The sequence below is a fragment of the Equus przewalskii genome, chromosome 4, assembly GCF_037783145.1.
Source record: "Equus przewalskii isolate Varuska chromosome 4, EquPr2, whole genome shotgun sequence".
Lineage (NCBI taxonomy): Eukaryota > Metazoa > Chordata > Mammalia > Perissodactyla > Equidae > Equus > Equus przewalskii.
In genome coordinates, this window is record NC_091834.1 from 41260265 (window position 1) to 41279268 (window position 19004).

At 39.9% G+C, this 19004-nt stretch overlaps 1 protein-coding gene across 7 annotated transcripts in view; it reads right to left on the bottom strand.

Moving 5' to 3' along the window:
- The window catches only part of COL28A1 (collagen type XXVIII alpha 1 chain), a 179590-nt gene that overhangs the window by 13159 nt on the left and 147427 nt on the right, over window positions 1-19004 (bottom strand). For all 7 annotated transcript variants that reach the window (XM_070615699.1, XM_070615698.1, XM_070615701.1 and 4 more), the window contains 6 exons: window positions 10296-10364; window positions 9647-9727; window positions 9522-9557; window positions 5118-5154; window positions 2733-3287; window positions 745-902 (listed from right to left, as the gene is read on the bottom strand). In XM_070615699.1, coding sequence (XP_070471800.1) covers window positions 745-902; window positions 2733-3287; window positions 5118-5154; window positions 9522-9557; window positions 9647-9727; window positions 10296-10364 — 936 coding nt within the window. The remainder of the gene's footprint in view (window positions 1-744; window positions 903-2732; window positions 3288-5117; window positions 5155-9521; window positions 9558-9646; window positions 9728-10295; window positions 10365-19004) is intronic.

The window sequence follows — 19004 nt, forward strand, 5'->3', positions numbered from 1 at the left end:
CGTACTGTGGGAGACTATCCAAATTTCACCTAAAAGAACTTAATGGTTGCTCGTGACCTGATTGGCTGAGGTCCGTGCCCAGAAGCTTGCTATGAGGACCGTCACATTTGTCTTGATACATTCAGGAGGTAGTCTTTCATGCACATATGATTGGGGCGCTCTGAAGCAAAGCATCCACCTTGTACCATATGCGCGCACAGTCTCCTTCCCTGTCCCCACTCTGGGTACAGAAGGTGGACGTTAAATAAGCAAGAACGTGGCCTGGAGTGTGGGAGAGTAGCAGGCTGAGTGTGTGTGCACTTTGAGGAAACTTGAGAGGGTGCAAAGTGGGGAGTGTATGCAAAAAGAAATGAAGGAGAGCTGTGACCTTCATTTCAAAGGAATGAAAGGATCTACAAAGCATGGCCAGTGCATGATTCAAATAGTGTAGTGCTATTCTGTTCTAGTGGATAGGATTACTTTGGTGGTGGCAGAGGTAATATATAAAAATATTACTTGCAACATTTAATAAATAACTGCTTATAAAATATAGCAATATTTTAAAATCTCATATTCATGCTTGCATGCCCCAGAGCTATTTCAGAACTAGAAATCTGGAGACAAAGTGCTAATATTTAGAGCCGAGGACCTGAAAATACACATACCTCAGCTGATTCTTGACAGTGCAGGGCAAGGTGGTCTTCGACATAAAACAGACAGAATACACAACTTTAAGCTTGCAAATTAAGCAAGACAGTTACTTACAGACTCAGAAATTTCACTCTGAGGCTCCGGAGTAGATTCACTGCGTTCTTCCCCTGACGTCCCAAAACCAGGTTGAAGCAGTGGTGAACCCAAAACTTGAATGAGGTAAGAATCAAAATCCTCACATTTTTTTTTAAACAATTTTTGCTTCAGGGTGTCTTTTAAAAGAGAAGTAGAAAAGGAAGAATGTAGGAGCAATGAAACATTACTCAAAACCTGTTTAAAGAGAACTTCTGTGCTCCCCTTAAAATAAGCAGACACTTTCCCATCACTTGAAGTCAACTGCTAGGTAAACTAAGATTTTATTTTTTTTTTTTGAAGTTTTTTGTTTTTGTTTTTTTTTAAGATTTTATTTTTTCCTTTTTCTCCCCAAAGCCCCCCGGTACATAGTTGTGTATTCTTCGTTGTGGGTTCCTCTAGTTGTGGCATGTGGGACGCTGCCTCAGCGTGGTCTGACGAGCAGTGCCATGTCCGCGCCCAGGATTCGAACCGACGAAACACTGGGCCGCCTGCAGCGGAGCGCGAACTTAACCACTCGGCCACGGGGCCAGCCCCTAGGTAAACTAAGATTTAAGGCATTTTTACATCATCTGTAAGAGGCCATCTAAAATAATTGCATTGAATTGAATAATATATGATGGCCCAAATAGACAAAAGAATGACTTAAATGTTTGTTATCCAAAGTGACAGTTAACTGTAAGCTACGCTGTGGAAGGAACGAGTTTCCCCATAATAAGTTTAATAGGCAATTATCTCTGGTTTTAGGACTAGCAGAAGACCAGCCAGTCCAAAAATATATTCCTCCCTGGCTGGAACAAATTACTAACTCCTTTGGTTAAGATTATAAAGCTCTTCAATTATTAAAATATAACTCGTCTCTGAAATATGTAATACTTCTGGCCATTCTAACACATTAACAGCCCGGTGGGATTGAATATATCAGATAAACCCACCAGTCACCCAGCAGGGTGTCAAGGAAATGGGACCCTAGGTTAGAAAGTTCTGAAGAAAGGGGGAAATAGAAAACGGACAGGTTCTGAGAATGGTATGGTATCCTTAGGGCCAGCTGTGCTAGTACCGGGAGTAAGCCTGGAGCAACGTGGAAGGTCTGTGCCAGGCCACGTCAGACCCCACTCTCAGATGGGTGGAGGAGGAAGGAGGAAGCCAAACTGAAGCCTGCAACCATATTAAGCATGAATTTTACTTATTTCACAAGCTTGCTGGGTGTGGGCCCTGCCAGAATAAGTTAATCAGTTTCCAAAGAATTGGAACGTGTTTCATTGTAAAGCAATACTGACTATACTTCAATCATAGATGAGTCAGGGCCTTAAAATGTCTCATTAGGAAATATGAGTTCATGTGAAAGGGTAAAATGGCATAGGGAAGGCCATCAGGTTAGCAGTGACTGTATGATGAATACTCAAAATGTTGTTCTTTACGATAAACTCCTGACATCAACATGTTTACTTTGCATTATCTTTCACAAAAACAGAGAATAAAACATTATCTATTTTCATACGAACACAGAATGTATAACAGAGAATACAACAGAATAATTCCAGCTACTTGTGTTTCTCATCTCTTTAGATCAGTATAATTTTTTTCCATTCATCATGTACTTAACTCATTTTGATTCTACGGTTATTTTCTGCCTTGCTGTTGGCTAGATTTGTCTCTTATTCAAGTTAGGTAACTTTCTGAACATTAGCTAATCTCAGCAACACACCCAAGTCCTATTCTTTCTTTCCATTCATGTCTTTCAACTATAGATACTCCAGTTAAACAATTTCAAGGCCAACTCAGCACTTATTATGAATGAATAAAGACGAGATTGTACTCTCTAATCAGGATGATACTAGACGTTTTTACCTTCTAGAGTGTGCATAAGCCTCATTAGCCTCCTGATTTCCATTTTTGGTCAGGATAATCCAGTGATGTGGTACTTGGAAGGACAATGTAAATTCCTTTCCCCTGGAGCTGAGTCTTACCTTGTAGGGTAATGAAGTCATCAAATTGATAAACGTGCTCACTATCTGGGTCAGTAGCAATTAGATTCATTTCTTTGTGGAACATTTCAAAGTTGGGGTCATTTCTCTTTACCACCCCAATCACAAATATTTCCACACTGGCGTCACTGGCGTTCTTCACCACCTCTGTCAGATTCTTTTCATCTCGGGTATCTGTCTGCCCATCAGTGATGACCAAGGCCACCTTCTTTACACCCGGCCTTGCAGCTTCGAACATGTGGTTGGCTGCATGGAGAGCTGTGGCTGTGTAGGTACCTTCCCCGAGATACTGCATGTTGTCCACTGCCAGCTTGAAGTCGTCCTTGCTGGAGAACTGTGTCAAATGAGCCACCATCTCCACCTTATGGCTATAGTTGATTATGCCTATGCGGGCTGTGTCAAGGTCCAGAGCAACCTGGTCAGTCAGGGTCTTCACAAAATTCTTGATGATCTGAAAGTTCTCTGGCCCTACACTTTCTGAGCTGTCAATCACGAACAGCAGCTCTAGCGGAGTCTCTTTGCATTTGGGCCCACAACCTAAAAGATGAATGTTGAGATAGAAACATTGCAGGAATGAAAATCAAAACATCACTGATTAACATCAGATTGGTGGAGGGAAGGGAGAGACAGGCAAGGATGAACCCAAGACCTGGATTCTTACCTTCCTTTTCTGTTACTGTGAACACAGTTGACAACTGTCTCCATTCTAGTTTCTATACCTGACTCTTTTTCAAAAATAATTTCTTACAAAAAAAACCCCAAAACACTGTAGATGACAAAATAATAAGCACCTATATGCCAATTTCGCAGATTAAAAACTAAACTACAGTCACGTGCTGCATTACACCATTTCTTCCAACCATGGACCACATTAATGGCGGTGGTCCCAGAAGATTTAGTACCATATGGCCTAGGTATGTAGTAGGCTATATCATCTAGGTTTGTGTAAGTACACTCTATGATGTTTGCACAACAAAGAAATCACCTAATGATGCATCTTTTACAATGTATCCCCATCATTAACCGACACATGAGCGCATTTTTAAGAGTTGGCATCCCCTGTGTATGCCCTCCTGATTACATTTACCACCCTCTCCTGAAGAGATAACCACTATCCTAAATTTGTCATTCCACCATTTGTATTTAATCTGAATCCGAAAGCTAATATTTCCGTCTTCAACCATATCCTTATATGAAAATGGATATTTGCTCATTGGCATGGCCAATGGGTAAAGTAATAGGATGAAATTTCTTAATTGTGAGGAAGGTTAGTGCCTTTAATTGTACACAAGAATAGCTGCACCTAGCTACTCTAGTTTATGTCTCCAATCACTTACAGTGACAACTAAGGTGGCTCCCATTTATCAAGGAGGCCCATCCATACTATGAAACCTTTTGAGGATAATGATGTCAGAGAATGCTGGTCAATAAACAACATCTATTTAGGGTTTACCATTCAAAGCGGTTGCCGGGGTCACCAGGCAATAAGAATGATCAGGGTTCCATTGGGTTATTCATATCATGTTGCCCAATAACGGTTCCACAAAAAATCATGAGGAAAATTGGTACCATTTTTCCAGGCTTCTAGAACTCAAAAGCTACGTCAAAGCTGGCCTGTCACCATACAGAGTTTCAGGTTGGTTCTTAAAGTTTAGAAGTCTTGAGGACAAGCCAGTTCTGGGGCTCTGTGTATAGAAGGGCAATGATATTTCTGCCTCTGTCCATTTTAAACTCAGGAGTTTCCCTTCTCTTCATTATTTCAATAATCTCTTGCCTTTTGGCTAATCTCTTTCTCAACTTCCTCTTTCTGGTAAGTCTATTTTAAGTCTAATGTATTTAGCCATAGAAGCATTTAGACATAGTTGTGAAGCGAGATGACCTCCTGACTCTGTCCTCCTGCCTTTGAAATGGAATGCACTCTAGAAATGTGCTCAAAATCCCATTCGAAAGTCTTCTTGCTTCAGGAAAAACACAGACATTTTAAGCGCCACTAGCCTGGACTCAAATACCACTTAGGCCCCTATGGTGCTATTTCCTTTGTTGTTTTTTCTTCCCAAGCTCAGGTAAATGTCACTGAATACAAATGAGCTCTGTGTTTGCAAAGGGCCTGGCTGCCCAGAGACTCTAGGCCGGTGTCTTCACGCTTTTTAACCACCCTGGGAACATGATTTTCTTTTCTTAAATCAGGATTCCCACAGCCCTCATTGCTTCCTTTCAGTTTCCCATTGACTTTTCAATCGCACTTCAAACTTTCCCATGAGCTCCATAATATACGTCTTCTGGGTGAACGCATTATCTTGACCAACACAGAGCCTAGTGGGGTTGGGACTTTAAAGCAATGATTTTTTCTTAATAGTTAAATCTTACCACATATTTCAAAAATAAGTTTGATGATTTCTTCTTTCTGGAGGAAAAAAGAAAAAATGTATTAATTGTATGACCATAATATTTTTTCCTATAGTCATAAAAGATATGTCTTATTACAATCAACATTGGCCATTTGATTTAATCCTTCCACTGAAGAAAATAAAATACATAGCACAGAGGTTAAAAGTTAGCTATAATATATCATAATTGAAATGTGTTTGAGTTGTGAAACGTAATAGCTCAGACATTTGGAGTTCAAATTGCAGCTCCGGCATGTATCAGCTGTGTGACCTTGGGCATTAGGTGACCTAACAATGTCTGTGTGTCAGAGTTGTGGTGCAGGTTTAACAAGGTAACGCATGCAGAGCTCTTAGCACAGGGTCTGGCCCCACAAAGTACTGCCTACAGTGGTGTGGGTAATGCATGTATTCAGTTAACACCATTTAACCCACATGTCCTGAGCAACCAAGACAGGCCACAGGCCAAGAGAGAGTTCATTCTCTGCTATGTTCCCTCCTCTTTTTCAGTGCCATTCCCCAATTTTCCAAGACCTTCCCCAGTTTCCTAATACTCTCACTTTGACTCTTCCATGAAATGCCTTGGGGCTCCTGAACGCTCCTTCCTGGTCCTGCTGCTCATCAGCTCCATCAGAAGGGCCTGAGAGGAGCTGGTAGTACAAGAAAATCTGCCAATGCCTTGCCCTGAGTAGCATGTTCACAAATGACTGGGATGAGACTGGAGAAGGCAGGATTCTACGTTTGCCAAAGACAGGAAGCTGACAGAGGTGATTAACTTCACAGATGAAAGACACAGAAGCCCAGAAAATCTCAACAGGGAGGAGCAGTGGATCTCATCTAAGAAGACAAAATTTAACAGTTGCAAAAGTAAGGTTTTAAAAGGAAGTTCTACGACAGAATTGGAGTGAAAGTGTCAGCTGGTAACATGGCTGAATGGAAGCATTTATGAAGAATATTCAGGGAATTTTCATTTAATTTTCTTTTTTTACTTTAAATTGAGTAAAAGCCAACGATTTCAAGTGGCTATTTAAAAAGAACTCACAATGCAATATTAATAAAATTATACAAAATGGAGAAGTCAACAGTCATCCTTTTTTCAGGTTTTGTCATGCTTTTCCACATTTAGAGATGTATTTATTAAATCTGAAACTAGAATATGTCTAGAAAGGGAAAATGTATATATTTATATTATGTATCTAGAAAGGGGAAATGTATGTATTCTTATATTTATGTTTAATATTTTTACAAGTGGAGAAAATACTATACACCAAGTTTTATAGTTTTTCACTTCATGTGATATCATAATTAATTTCCCATATTATTAAGTCTTCTAAAAAACAATTACTGAAATCAAATGCATGGCCATTTTAAGGCTCTTGATGTGGACTGCCAAACTCACTATCAGAAAAGCTACAGTAACTGACACCTCTAACAGGAGTATGTAAGAAAATCTGTTTTATTTTAGACACACAATACTGGTTATTATTATTATATAATCTTTGCCATATGAAAGAATAAAATATCTCATTGTTTTAAATTACACTTAGTCAATTACTTGTAAGGGTAAATTTTATTTTATATGCATGTTTCCAAGTTGTGTTCTCCTGTTCATAGTCTTTCTATGTCCTTTGTCCATTTTTTCTATTAGAATGATTGTCTTTTATTGGCTTATAAAGGCAATTTATATATCAAGGTTGTATTTTAATTCTTTTCAATGTGTTTTTATGGCATAACCAAATCTAAAATGCTTTAAGTAGTCATATATGTCAATCTTTTCCTTATATTCTTTTCTTTTAAGTGACTGGAATAGTTTCACCCTTTCCACTAAAATTGCTGAATGACTACTTTGGCTACTTGGTGCCAATGATGAAAGCATCAAATTTATGCCCCTTAAAGGATTCACATTCTAGCAAGAAATAGACATATCAACAAATACTTTTGTAAGTGTTATGCTGTTATACTGGAGCCAAGGAACCATGTTGGTCTGTCAGGAATTCCAGGGGTGGGAGAGTGGGGATGGGGCTGTGGTGCAGAGAGGTAGATTCTGACCAGACTGGGGTGAGGCGAGTAGAGGAGGAGGAGGAGAGTTCCAGGCAGGGACAAAGTACACAGAGCACACTGCATTACAGTCCTTGAGTAAACTTATGACTCGGTATGTGGCAGAAAGAATGAGAGGAAATATGGAAGAGAGATGAACTCTAGAAGGCCTTGGTGTCATGTTGAAAAGTGTAGACTTTATTCTGGGTGGTGGGAAGACACATGGTCCCTAAGCAGATAAAGATCTGATCACACTTTAATTACGAAAGGTGATCATGGCAGCCAATGAGGGGATTTGAGGTTCCTAAATAGTTCAAGCGAAGAAAATGACACCAGAAAGCTGTGGTAGCAGTGATGGACAGGAAGGACTGGCCTGGAGGGACATTTCAGAGGGAGATGAAGAGGGTTGGTGAGTAATGTAAGAAAGGATGAGGGAAAGAAGGAGTCTCTAGGAGGACCAGGAGGAGGCAAATGATCATGGTGCACTCTCTGAGATATAGTGGAATAGCATGGAGGAAGGTTGGGAGCTAATGAAGATGACTGGGTTCAGCTTGCGCCTGGCTTAGTTTCATGTATCTACAGGACATCCAGCTGGAGATGTCCCGTAGGCAGTAGGCTGAAAGGTCTGGGGCTCAGGAGAGTGGATCAAGCTGGAGGCAGATTTAAGAAATGCCAGTATACAGTTGCCTGTTGAAACAGAGATGGCAGATAAGCTGCGTGGAGCAAGGCTTCTCAGTCTTTTTACAACCAGTGTGCCCCCCTACCTCATTTGTTACACATACCCTTTTCCATATTTATAATATAAACACAATATTTTTTTATTGTCCATACAACTTTTCTGTGATATTAAATTAGCCTTTTCAAACTATACATCCCCGGTGCCTTTAATGGCTGTCTCTCCCTGAGAGTGTGAAGGCAGAAAAGAGAAGATTGAGGGCAGGCACTGAGAAGTGCTAACATTTAAGGGACAGGAAGAGAAACAGTCTTTTTGAAGCAATTTAGGGTGAATTATTAAAACATTGAACTCTTTGCCTCTTCAAAGAGAAGTTTGTTAGTCTGGAATGAATCTGCGACTGACAGCATTTAGGAATATATTTGATCAGGGAGAGATGGGGTGGGACGAGGAAAGAGGCCTTCTAAGAACAGCATTCATGGGGGAGTACCTGGATTTGGCATCAGACAAGCCAACCTGGGCTATAAGGGCTCTATTACTTGCTAGCTAGATGACTTCAGGCATAGTGCTCAAGCTTTGTGTCTGAATTAGCATGTCCTCACTGAAGTGGAGATCATACTACGTACCTCATGGAGCTCTCATGTGGATTGATATGGGGTCTTGGGTAAGAGGTAGCTGAAACCTACAGCCTGTCTCCTTCTCATTGCACTCCACCCCCACCAGTCCTACACTGCCAGCATCATGTGGTGAACCCAGTCCTCACTTCAAGCTCTGTCCAAATCCCCAGAAAACACCTGCCCCTTGGACACCTCATGGGTGGGCCCATGCATACAGGCCAGTGTGGTCAGCTCTCCCAACTTGGGGCCACTTGGGCAGGCAATTCTGGAATCCTGTGATCCTGTGTATCCAGAGTGTGGTGTAGAGAGGACATGTGCTCAGGGTCATCACTCCCCTTGGCCGGAAGGACTCGTCACCCAGAGGAAGGGGTGCAGGTGGAGAAGGACTGGAGGTCCAGAGCGGTGCTTCTGAAGCACACTGGGTACTCTGCACTACTAGGCAAGGGTGGTACTGATGTGAAGGAGCCTATCACACTGCGGGTCACATACTAGATTTTCATTTAATGCAAATTCTCCTTTCTTTCATTCTTCCCTTTCTGCTAGTCCCTTTTCCCTAGAATCTAGAAAGCCAATGTCAGCAAAATGGTATCCTCATTCCTAAGTACTCTGCCTCTTGGGTAAAAACCTTCTGCTCCAGAGACAAAAGCCTATCTTGCCCCCAAACATCATCATACGTCATTTGTGTCTGCTCTGGACTCACATATCCACTTCTGTCATAGCATTTATCAAACTGTAGGTGAACACCATTTGCTTGTCTTTTTCTCTACTGGGCTGTGAGCTCCTTGAATCCAGAGACACAGTCTCTTATTTTCTACTAACAAGAGGGGATTAGTCCCATCTCTGCCACAAGGCCGGATAAGGGCTGCCTTGTGTGATTCCTCCCTCGCATTCAGATTCCATTACCTCGTGCATCTAAGTCGACACTGGGCTCGGAGCAGTGCTAGCATTTACATAGCAACTGAAGCTCTGCGTCAAAAGAATTCAGACTTCTAAAGCTAACACATGGATGTAATAATTTTGCAGGCACAACCCTCAATTACCCCCTAAGATTGATACTCACTGTAAGTCCTAGGTCTCCTTTTGGTCCTTGTAACCCCTACTTAGTGGAAGAAGAGTAACAGTCAATATAATTTGGAACTAGTTAGTGTATAAAATTACAGTAAGACTTTAAAAATCACTTCTTGCCTGTTTTCCTGGAGATCCGGGCTCTCCAATTTCCCCTCTCTCGCCTTTCTTTCCCACATCGCCCCGTTCTCCATGCTCTCCCTTTATCATATAGTGAAAAGGTAAGTTGAGAATGTGAATAATAAAGCCAAATAATAATAAAGCCAAATTTTATTATTGGATTTATTTGCAACTAGTGTCTCTTGAAGACCTGGGGCTCCTGTTGATACAAATATACTATCAGAAAAAAAATGGGGGGCATTTTACTAACATCCCCCCGCCCCCCACAGGGTGTCATAATCTAATCATGATGGAACAGAGATCTCCAGATGAAATGACCTTGAAATACCATTGGATCAGTTCACTGCCTTCAGGAAGTTCAGCTAGTATATAATTTTATACCTGAGTTATCTGGTATCTTTTACATGGTATGTTGTAAGGATTTATTCCTTCATCAACTGGCTTTTGAGAATGAAGAAAACGAAATTTTTATAAAGTAAGCATGTTTGTAGTTAGGAAATGAAATGCATAGGATTCACTTTCAAATAGATTTTTTCCTCTGAGAGCTGTAAGGAGAAGAGTCACAAGTATATGAGAGCTCCTCCAAAGTTCAAGTTAAGCTATTGAGATCCTAAACCTAAGCATTTCTCAAAGGCCCCGTAATACTTACCTTCTGGCCAGGGAGGCCACGGCCTGTTGTGCCCTTTGGCCCTGGAAAACCTTGAGGTCCTTGCTCCCCCTGCACGTGATATGAGAAAGGGTTCCTGTAAATTTCTCAGGATAACTTGGGATAATCTCTGGGTCAGATATATGCTTGCAATTTCAAAACTGCATTATAGCAATATCTAAATTGGAGGGAAAATATATATGTCAGATGGACTCAATGCTTTGCTAGTCAAAGTTTAACTACTGAATCTTGGGTAGAAGTGAGGGAGCTGGTTTACAGCATTTGCCTATTTTGGTGGTATAAATACCCCCACCTTGGCTTATTTCACACTGTGAACACAATATCAACCAGTTCACAAATAACAAACAATTATTATATCATTTGTGATATTAATGGTGATTTTTATAATCTTCTCCATATTTTTCTATATTTTTTGACATGTTAAAAGCATGTATTATCTTAATAATGGAAGAAAAGAGGATATAAAACCATCTCTCCCCAGTTAATGCCAAGGAGTTGTTTATATAATTCCCCATACACTGTTAGTTCCATCTCTGATAACCTGTAGCAACATGAGTCTATTTATCTAAATTTACTACCTCCTTAATTTGAAAAATAAAAATGTTTTCATTTCAGGACTTGTTTTTAACTTTCCCCACCATGTCTTAACATCTCTCCTGCCCCCCGACTCCCATCCCAAACTCGCACAGGTTTAAAGGGTTTTCTTGATGTCGAGCACGTGGAACAGGAATAATCCCTAATGAGTATGCAATGTCACAGTACCGATGCTGCTTGGATCCTATACACAATCCCTGCTTAACTAGATCATTATTAGCAATGAGTCTGTGGCAAAACTTTGAAGGACCATGGGCTCCTGGGATTTGGTTTGCTTACCTTCAGCATCTTTCTCAAAGGTATCCTGACCACGCCCACTAGAATCACTGGTATGCTTAATAAAAACCTCAGACCGACTAAATGAGAATCAAGGACGGGGGCAGGGGTGATATATGCATTTTGCCATAGGCTTGCTGAGGCTTGAGAACCGCTACTCCAGAAGGCAGACGGGCTTTAGAAGGTCACTCCTGGAAAGGTTGCAGAGGCTTCCGTGGAGGCCTTTGTAACTTTGAGTGTCAGCATTCTTGCGCCCCCTTTCCCAGCTCATTGGCTTTCAAGCTTTTTTAAATCAACAGAACACTTTCTTTTTAAAAGTGTTATAATGAAACATTTCAGACATACAAAATTTATCCAGAAAAAGACAAACACTCACCTGTATACCACCACATAAAAAAATGAAATAGTGCAGTTTACCAGTGAAACTCCCGACGTACCCAATCCCATCCCCCAAGGAGAGAGGAAATCTCTCTCTGAAACTAATATTCATCATTCATATCCATGTTTTTATGCTTCAAATACATCTGTATATATTCTAAACCAATGCACAATATTGTTTTTAATATTTTAAACTTCAAATAAGTGATATATTTATGCATCCAATTTATATTTTAAATCTCAAAATTATATATTTGAAATTTATCTGTGTACATACACGTAGTTCTAGTTGGTTAATTTTCTCTGCTATACAGTATTCCATTGAATAACTATACTACAATTTATCCATTATCCTAATGATGGACATTTAGGTTGTTTCCAATTTTTCCCTGTTACAAATAATGCTTCAATTAATACTCTTTTATATATTTTTGCACACATGCACACATCCCTGGGAGGGAACCTTTTCATTAAGACAAATCTTATACAGAATAGTACAAAACAGAATGAATACAAGTAGAGATTCTCTTATTTAAGTGAAGGGCTCAATTTTTCTTGCATCTATCCCTAGCTTCTCACAGCACGTTGGCTTGGCTGAACTTTTAGGTCATTTTTTTCATCTCTGCCATGTTGTATTTCTAAACAGATGGCAAGTATGGGGTTATAGTTTTGCCTCCTCGGTTCAATGCTAGAGGACTTAGAACAAGTTCCTTACAAGTCAGATTGCAGAGAACTCATTCACTGAACATATTTTTCACTCTAATGCCCAATACAGTGGGCCCACAGTGAACGTCTATGCAGTGTTGTGCATGGATGTCTCAGGCCTATCCGAGGAGACTCACCCATGAAGAACAAGTGCCCCCTCTATTAGCTGCTTAGTTGGTTAGAGGAGACAGGCAGGGATCATTGGTCTTCTTTATTCAGTTTACAGTCAAGAGAGAATAGTCTTTTCCAACCAGGAGACCTACTGGTATTGGGAGCCCCAGAACCCTGGATAGGGATTGGTGCCAATTAAATAAGCCCCAAACAGGAAATCAACACTAAGATTACAAGCTGGAGATTCAAGCAGAAGAAAGGAGGAGAAAAATCTTTTCTGTTTCCAAAGACTGCATTGCTAACTCTAGTGAGATGAAGAGAAATAGGTAGGAATGTGTATAACACAGACTGACCTCATTACACTTACTGAAAAACAGGCTGTACTAAGAGTGGACCTGTAGAGGAGACAGTGTCAAGATGGTGGTGTAGGCAGACTCTGAACTCACCTTCTCCCATGGACACAACAAATTTACAACTACTTTTGGAACAATTACCTCCTGAGAGGGAACTGAAAACTGGATAAAAAGAACCTCTACAACGAGGGACAGTGCTGATTGAGGTGGAAGTGGCAGAAATGCCTTTTGGAGAGAAAAAAGGCACCTTCCAGCTGCAGGACTTCATGGGAGGCAGGAGCAATCTTAAGGTACATAGCCTTCCCTGGAGGAGTGGGGGATCTGAGAGGGGGAGCATTGCCACAATAAGCAGCTTTTGGACTCATCACACTGAGACAAGTATCATAATATCTGGCTTTGCTGGCTGTTAACAATAAAAGGGAACACCCCTAGAAAAGCTATCATAAATAAGGGGAAAAGAAGCCTGCTCTTAAAGGGCCTATGCACAAATTCACCTGTTTCAGAAAACAACCTAAAATCATCAGAAAGAAAGGTATACTGTTTTTTGGTGAAAAGAGACTCACTTGATAGGCTCTGGGTGCATCTCAGTGAGAGGTGAGATCTCCCCAGGCTGAAACTACCTCCCCAGGGACTGAGACATTGGTGGCAGCTGTTATTGTGACCTAGTACAGGTGTGCCAACACAGACACTGGCAGATGCCATTGGAGTTCTTCTCCCAGCCTGCTAGCCCAGGCTGCACCCACTAGAGCATCAATTCAATCCAGCTCAGCCAGGGCAGACAGCCCCTAGGGACAGTTCTGTAGGGACTGGTCCCACCCAACGGCAAGCTCTCAGGCAACTTGTGGGCCCAAAGAGGCAGAGTACCAGGAATGTCTGCAGCCAGATGAGTGGGTCCGCCTCTGTGGAGAATGGCATGCATGAGGGGCAGGCCTGCATTGGTGGAGTGTGTGGGACCTCTGCAGTGGGGTGACTGGGTCTGCTTCAGTGGGTCAGAGCATGCACGTGGGGCAGAAGTGTGTTGATGGGTTGTGTGGCCTTGCAGGTGCTGGGGTTTGTCAGCTGCAGCAGACTTGTGCTTTTCAAAGAGCCACATAGGGGATCGGGCCCTACTTTCCAAAGCCTGAAACAACTGGGTGCTCTCATGCTTGGGACATGCCCCACTCTGCTTGGGGCCACTTGCAAACTTGAGAGAGCTGACAACAACCTTGCAGGCTGGATACCTACTGCAATTATAAGCCCTTGAGCCTAGCAACCAGCCACATGGGGGACCTACTCACTTAACAGAAAAACTGCAACAGGAATGTGCTATTAGACCTTGCAACCAACTATGAGGGGCTGCCCATGCCCAATAAAGTGACTGAAGGCTCCATAGCAGCCACACACAGCTGAGCACTACAACAAGCCAGCCAAGGGACAGCTAAGCCTCCCTGGGCACCTGCAGCAAGAGAAACCCTGCCACAAGAGAAGGACACATGTAGCCCACACAGGGGAGACTCCTGGAAAATTTAGAACTGGTGATGAGAGGGAAGCACACTGCTGGCCTCATAAGGCATCTCTTATACAAGGCCACCTCTCCAATATTGAGAGACAGCTGACCTACCTAATACGTAGATAAAAGCACAGAGAAAGAGGCAAACGAAGAGACAAAGGAATATGTTCCAAGTAAGGAAACAAAACAAAACCCCAGAAAAATAACTAAACAAAACAGAGATAAACAATCTATGAGATAAAGAGTACAAACTAATAGTCATAAGGATGCTCACTGATCTTGGGAGAAGAATGGATGAATTCAACAAGAACTTCAACAAAGAACTGGAAAATATAAAAAAAGAACCAATCAGAATTGAAGAATACAATACTGGAAATGAAAAATTCACTAGAGGGACACAATAGTAGAGTAGGTGATATAGAAGAACAGATTGGCAAGTTGGACAAAAGACTAGAGGAAATCACCCAAGATGAAAGGATAAAAGAAAAAAGAATTAAAAAGAACGAGGACAGTCTAAGGGACCTCTGGGACAACACCACGCACATTAACATCCATATTATAGGTGTCCCAGAAGGAGAAGAGAGAGACAAAGGGGCAGAGAATCTATTTGAAGAAATAAGGGCTGAAAACCTTCCTAACCTAAGGAAGGAAACAGACATCCAGGTACAGGAAGTACAGAGAGCACCAAACAAGATAAGCCCAAAGAGGCCCACACCAAGAAACATTATAATTAAAATGTCAAGAATTAAGGATAAAGAGAGAAAGGCAACAAATTACATACAAAGGAAACCCCATAAGGCTATCAGCTGACTTCTCAGCAGAAACCTTACAGACTAGAAGGCAGTGGCACCACATATTTAAAGTGCTGAAAAGAAAAAACCTATAGCCAAGAATACTCTATCCAGCAAAGTTATCATTCAGAATGGAAAGAGAGATAAAGAGTTTCCCAAACAAGCAAAAACTAAAGGAGTTTATCACCAAGAAATCATCATTACAAGAAATGCTAAAGGGACATATTAGAGTGGAAAAGAGAACACCACAAATAGGAAAAAGAAAATTATCAAAAGAAAAACCCAATAAAATCACTGGTAAAGGCAAATATACTGTAAATGTAGCAGATCAACCAGCTATGAAGATAATATGAAGGAAAAAAGACAAAAGTACTAAAATGATCTATTGCCATGATAAGAGGGTAACTAATACACATGCACAAAAAAAGAGGCTAAATATGATATCAAAAACACAAAATGTGGGAGGAGGGGAGTAAAAGAATAGAGCTTTTAGCAAGAGGTCAAAATAAAGAGACCATCAACTTAATATAGATTGCTATATACATAGGTTATTATATATAAACCTCATGGTAATCACAAACTAGAAACCTATAATAAATACCCAAAATATTAAGAGAAAGGAACTCAAATATAGTATTAAAGAAAGCTATCAAATCACAAGAGAAGAGAACAAGAGAAGAAGAAAGGAATAGAGAAGAACTATTAAAACACCCAGAAAAAAAGTAACAAAATGGCAATAAGTACATTCTTATCAATAGCTACTTTCAATATCAATGGACTAAATGCTTCAATCAAAAGGCATAGGGTGGCCGACTGGATAAAACAACAAAACCCATATATGTGCTGCATACGAGGCACATGTCAGACCTAAAGACAGTCACAAACTGAAAGTGAAGGGATGAAAAAAGATACTCCTTGCAAATGGCAATGAAAAGAAAGCTGGGATAGCAATACTTATATCAGGCAAAATAGACTTTCAAACATAAACTATAACAACAGACAAAGAAGAGCACTACATAATGATAAAGGGAATGATCCAACAAGAGGATGTAACACTTGTAAATATCTATGCACCCAACATAGGAGCACCTAAATATATAAAGCAATTATTAACAGACACAAAGGAGAAATAGAGTGCAACACAATAACAGTAGGGAACTTGAACACTCCACATACGCCAATGGATAGACCACCCAAACAGAAGATCTATAAGGAAACATGGGCCTTAAATAACACATTAGACCAGATGCACTTAGTAGATATATACAGAACATTCCATCTAAAAACCACAGAATACACATTCTTTTCAAATGCACATGCAACATTTTCCAGGGTTGATCACATATTAGGTCACAAAACAAGTCTCAATAAGTTTAAAAAGATTGAAATAATACCAAGTACCTTTTCTGACCACAACAGTATGAAAATAGGAATCAACTACAGCAAGAAAATAAGAAAAACCACAAATATGAGGAGATTAAACAAAACGCTACTGAACAATGATTGAGTCAATGAAAAAATCAAAGGAGAAATCAAAAAAAACCTGGAGACAAGTGAAAATGAAAATATGACATGCCAAAATTCATGAGATCAGCAAAAGTGATTCTAAGAGAAAGGTTTATACTAATACAGGCCTACCTCAAGAAACAAGAAAAATCTCGAATGAACAATCTAACAGTGCACCTAAAGGAAGTGGAAAAAGAAGAACAAACAAAGCCCAAAATCAGTAGAAGGAAGGAAATAATAAAAATCAGAGCAGAAATAAATGAAATAGAGACTAAAAAACAACAGAAAAAAATCAATGAAACTAAGAGTTGGTTCTTTGAAAAGAGAAACAAAATTAACAAACCTTTAGATAGACTCACCAAGAAATAAAGTTAGAAGGTTCAAATAAACAAAACCAGAAATGAAAGAGGAGAAATTACAATGGACACCTCAGAAATACAAAATATTCTAAGAGAATACTACAAAAAGCTATACGCCAACAAATGGATAATCTAGAGGAAATGCATAAATTCTTAGAATCATACAACCTTCCAAAACTGAATCAAGAAGAAATAGAGAATTTGAATAGACAAATCACCAGTAAGGAGAACGAAACAGTAATCAAAAACTTCCCAAAAAATAAAAGTCCAGGACCAGACAGTTTCCCTGTTGAATTCTACCAAACATTCAAAGAAGACTTAATATCTATTCTTCTCAGACTCTTCCACAAAATTGAAGAGGAGAGGAAACTTCCTAACTCATTCTACAAAGCCAACATTACCCTGATACCAAAACCAGAGAAGGACAACACAAAAAAAGAAAATTACAGGCCAATACCACTGATGAACAACGATGCAAAAATCCTCAAAAAATACTAGCAAACTGAATACAATAATGCATTAAAAAGATCATACACCATGATCAAGTGGTATTTATTCCAGGGATGCAGGAATGGTTCAACATCTGCATTAGCAAAATAAAGAATAAAAATCATATGATCATCTCAATAGATGCAGAGAAAGCATTTGACAAGATATAGCATCCATTTATGATAAAGACTCTGAATAAACTGCATATAGAAGGAAAGTACCTCAACATAATAAAGGCCATATATGGCCAACCCACAGCTAATATCATTCTCGATGGAGAAAAACTGAAAGCTATCCCTCTAAGAACAAGAACCAGACAAAGATGCCCCCTTTCACCACTCTTACTTAACATAGTATTGGAAGTCCTAGGCCAAGAAATCAGGCAAGAAAAAGAAATGAAAGTGGTCCAAATCAGAAAGAAAGAAGTGAAACTCTCACTATTTACAGATGATATGACTTTATATCTAGAAAACCATAAGAATCCACCAAAAAACTTTTAGAAATAATAAATAAATACAGTAAAGTTGCAGAATATAAAACCAACGTACAAAAATCAGTTGATTTTCCATATATTAACAACAAAGTAGCAGGAAGAGAAATTAATAATTCAATCACATTTACAATTGCAACAAAAAGAATAAAATATCTAGGAATAAACTTATCCAAACAGATGAAAGACCTGTATGCTGAAAACTATAAAACACTGTTGAAAGAAATTTAAGACACAAAGAAATGGAAAAATAATCTGTGTTCTTTGATTGGAAGAATTAGCACAGTTAAAATGTCCACACTTCCTAAAGCAATCTACAGATTCAATGCAATCCCTATCAAAGTTCCAACAACATTTTTCACAGAAATAGAACAAAGAAACCTAAAATTTATATGGAACAACAAAAGACCCCAAACAGCCAAAAGAATCCTGAAAAGCAGAATAAAGCTGGAGGTATTTCAAAATATTACTCCCTGGGGCCGGTCTTGTGGCTGAGTGGTTTGGTTCGCGTGCTCCGCTGCAGGCAGCCCAGGGTTTCGTCATTCGAGTCCTGGGCGCGGACATGGCACCGCTCACAGAGCCACACTGAGGCAGCATCCCACATACCACAACTAGAAGGACCCACAACTAAGAATACACAACTATGGACCTGGGGGATTTGGGGAGAAAAAGGAAAAAAAAAATATTACTCCCTGATTTCAAAATATACACTGAAACTGTAGTAATCAAAACAGCATGGTATTGGCACAAAAATAGACACACAAATCAATGGAACAGAATCAAGAGCCCAGAAATAAACCCACACATCTATGGACAACTAATTGTTGACAAGAGAGCCAAGAACATACAATGGAGAAAAGAAAGTCTCTTCAATAAATGATGTTGGGAAAACCAGACAGGCACATGCAAAATAATGAAAGTAGACCATTATCTTACACAATACACAAAAAATAACTCAAAATGGATTAAAGACTTGAATGTAAGACATGAAACTTCTAGAAAAAAAATAGGCAGTACACTCTTTGACATCAGTCTTAGTAGCATATTTTCAAGTACTATGTCTGACCAGGCAAGGGATACAATAGAAAAAATAAACAAATGGGACTGCATCAAACTAAAAAGCTTCTGCATGCAAAGGAAACCACCAACA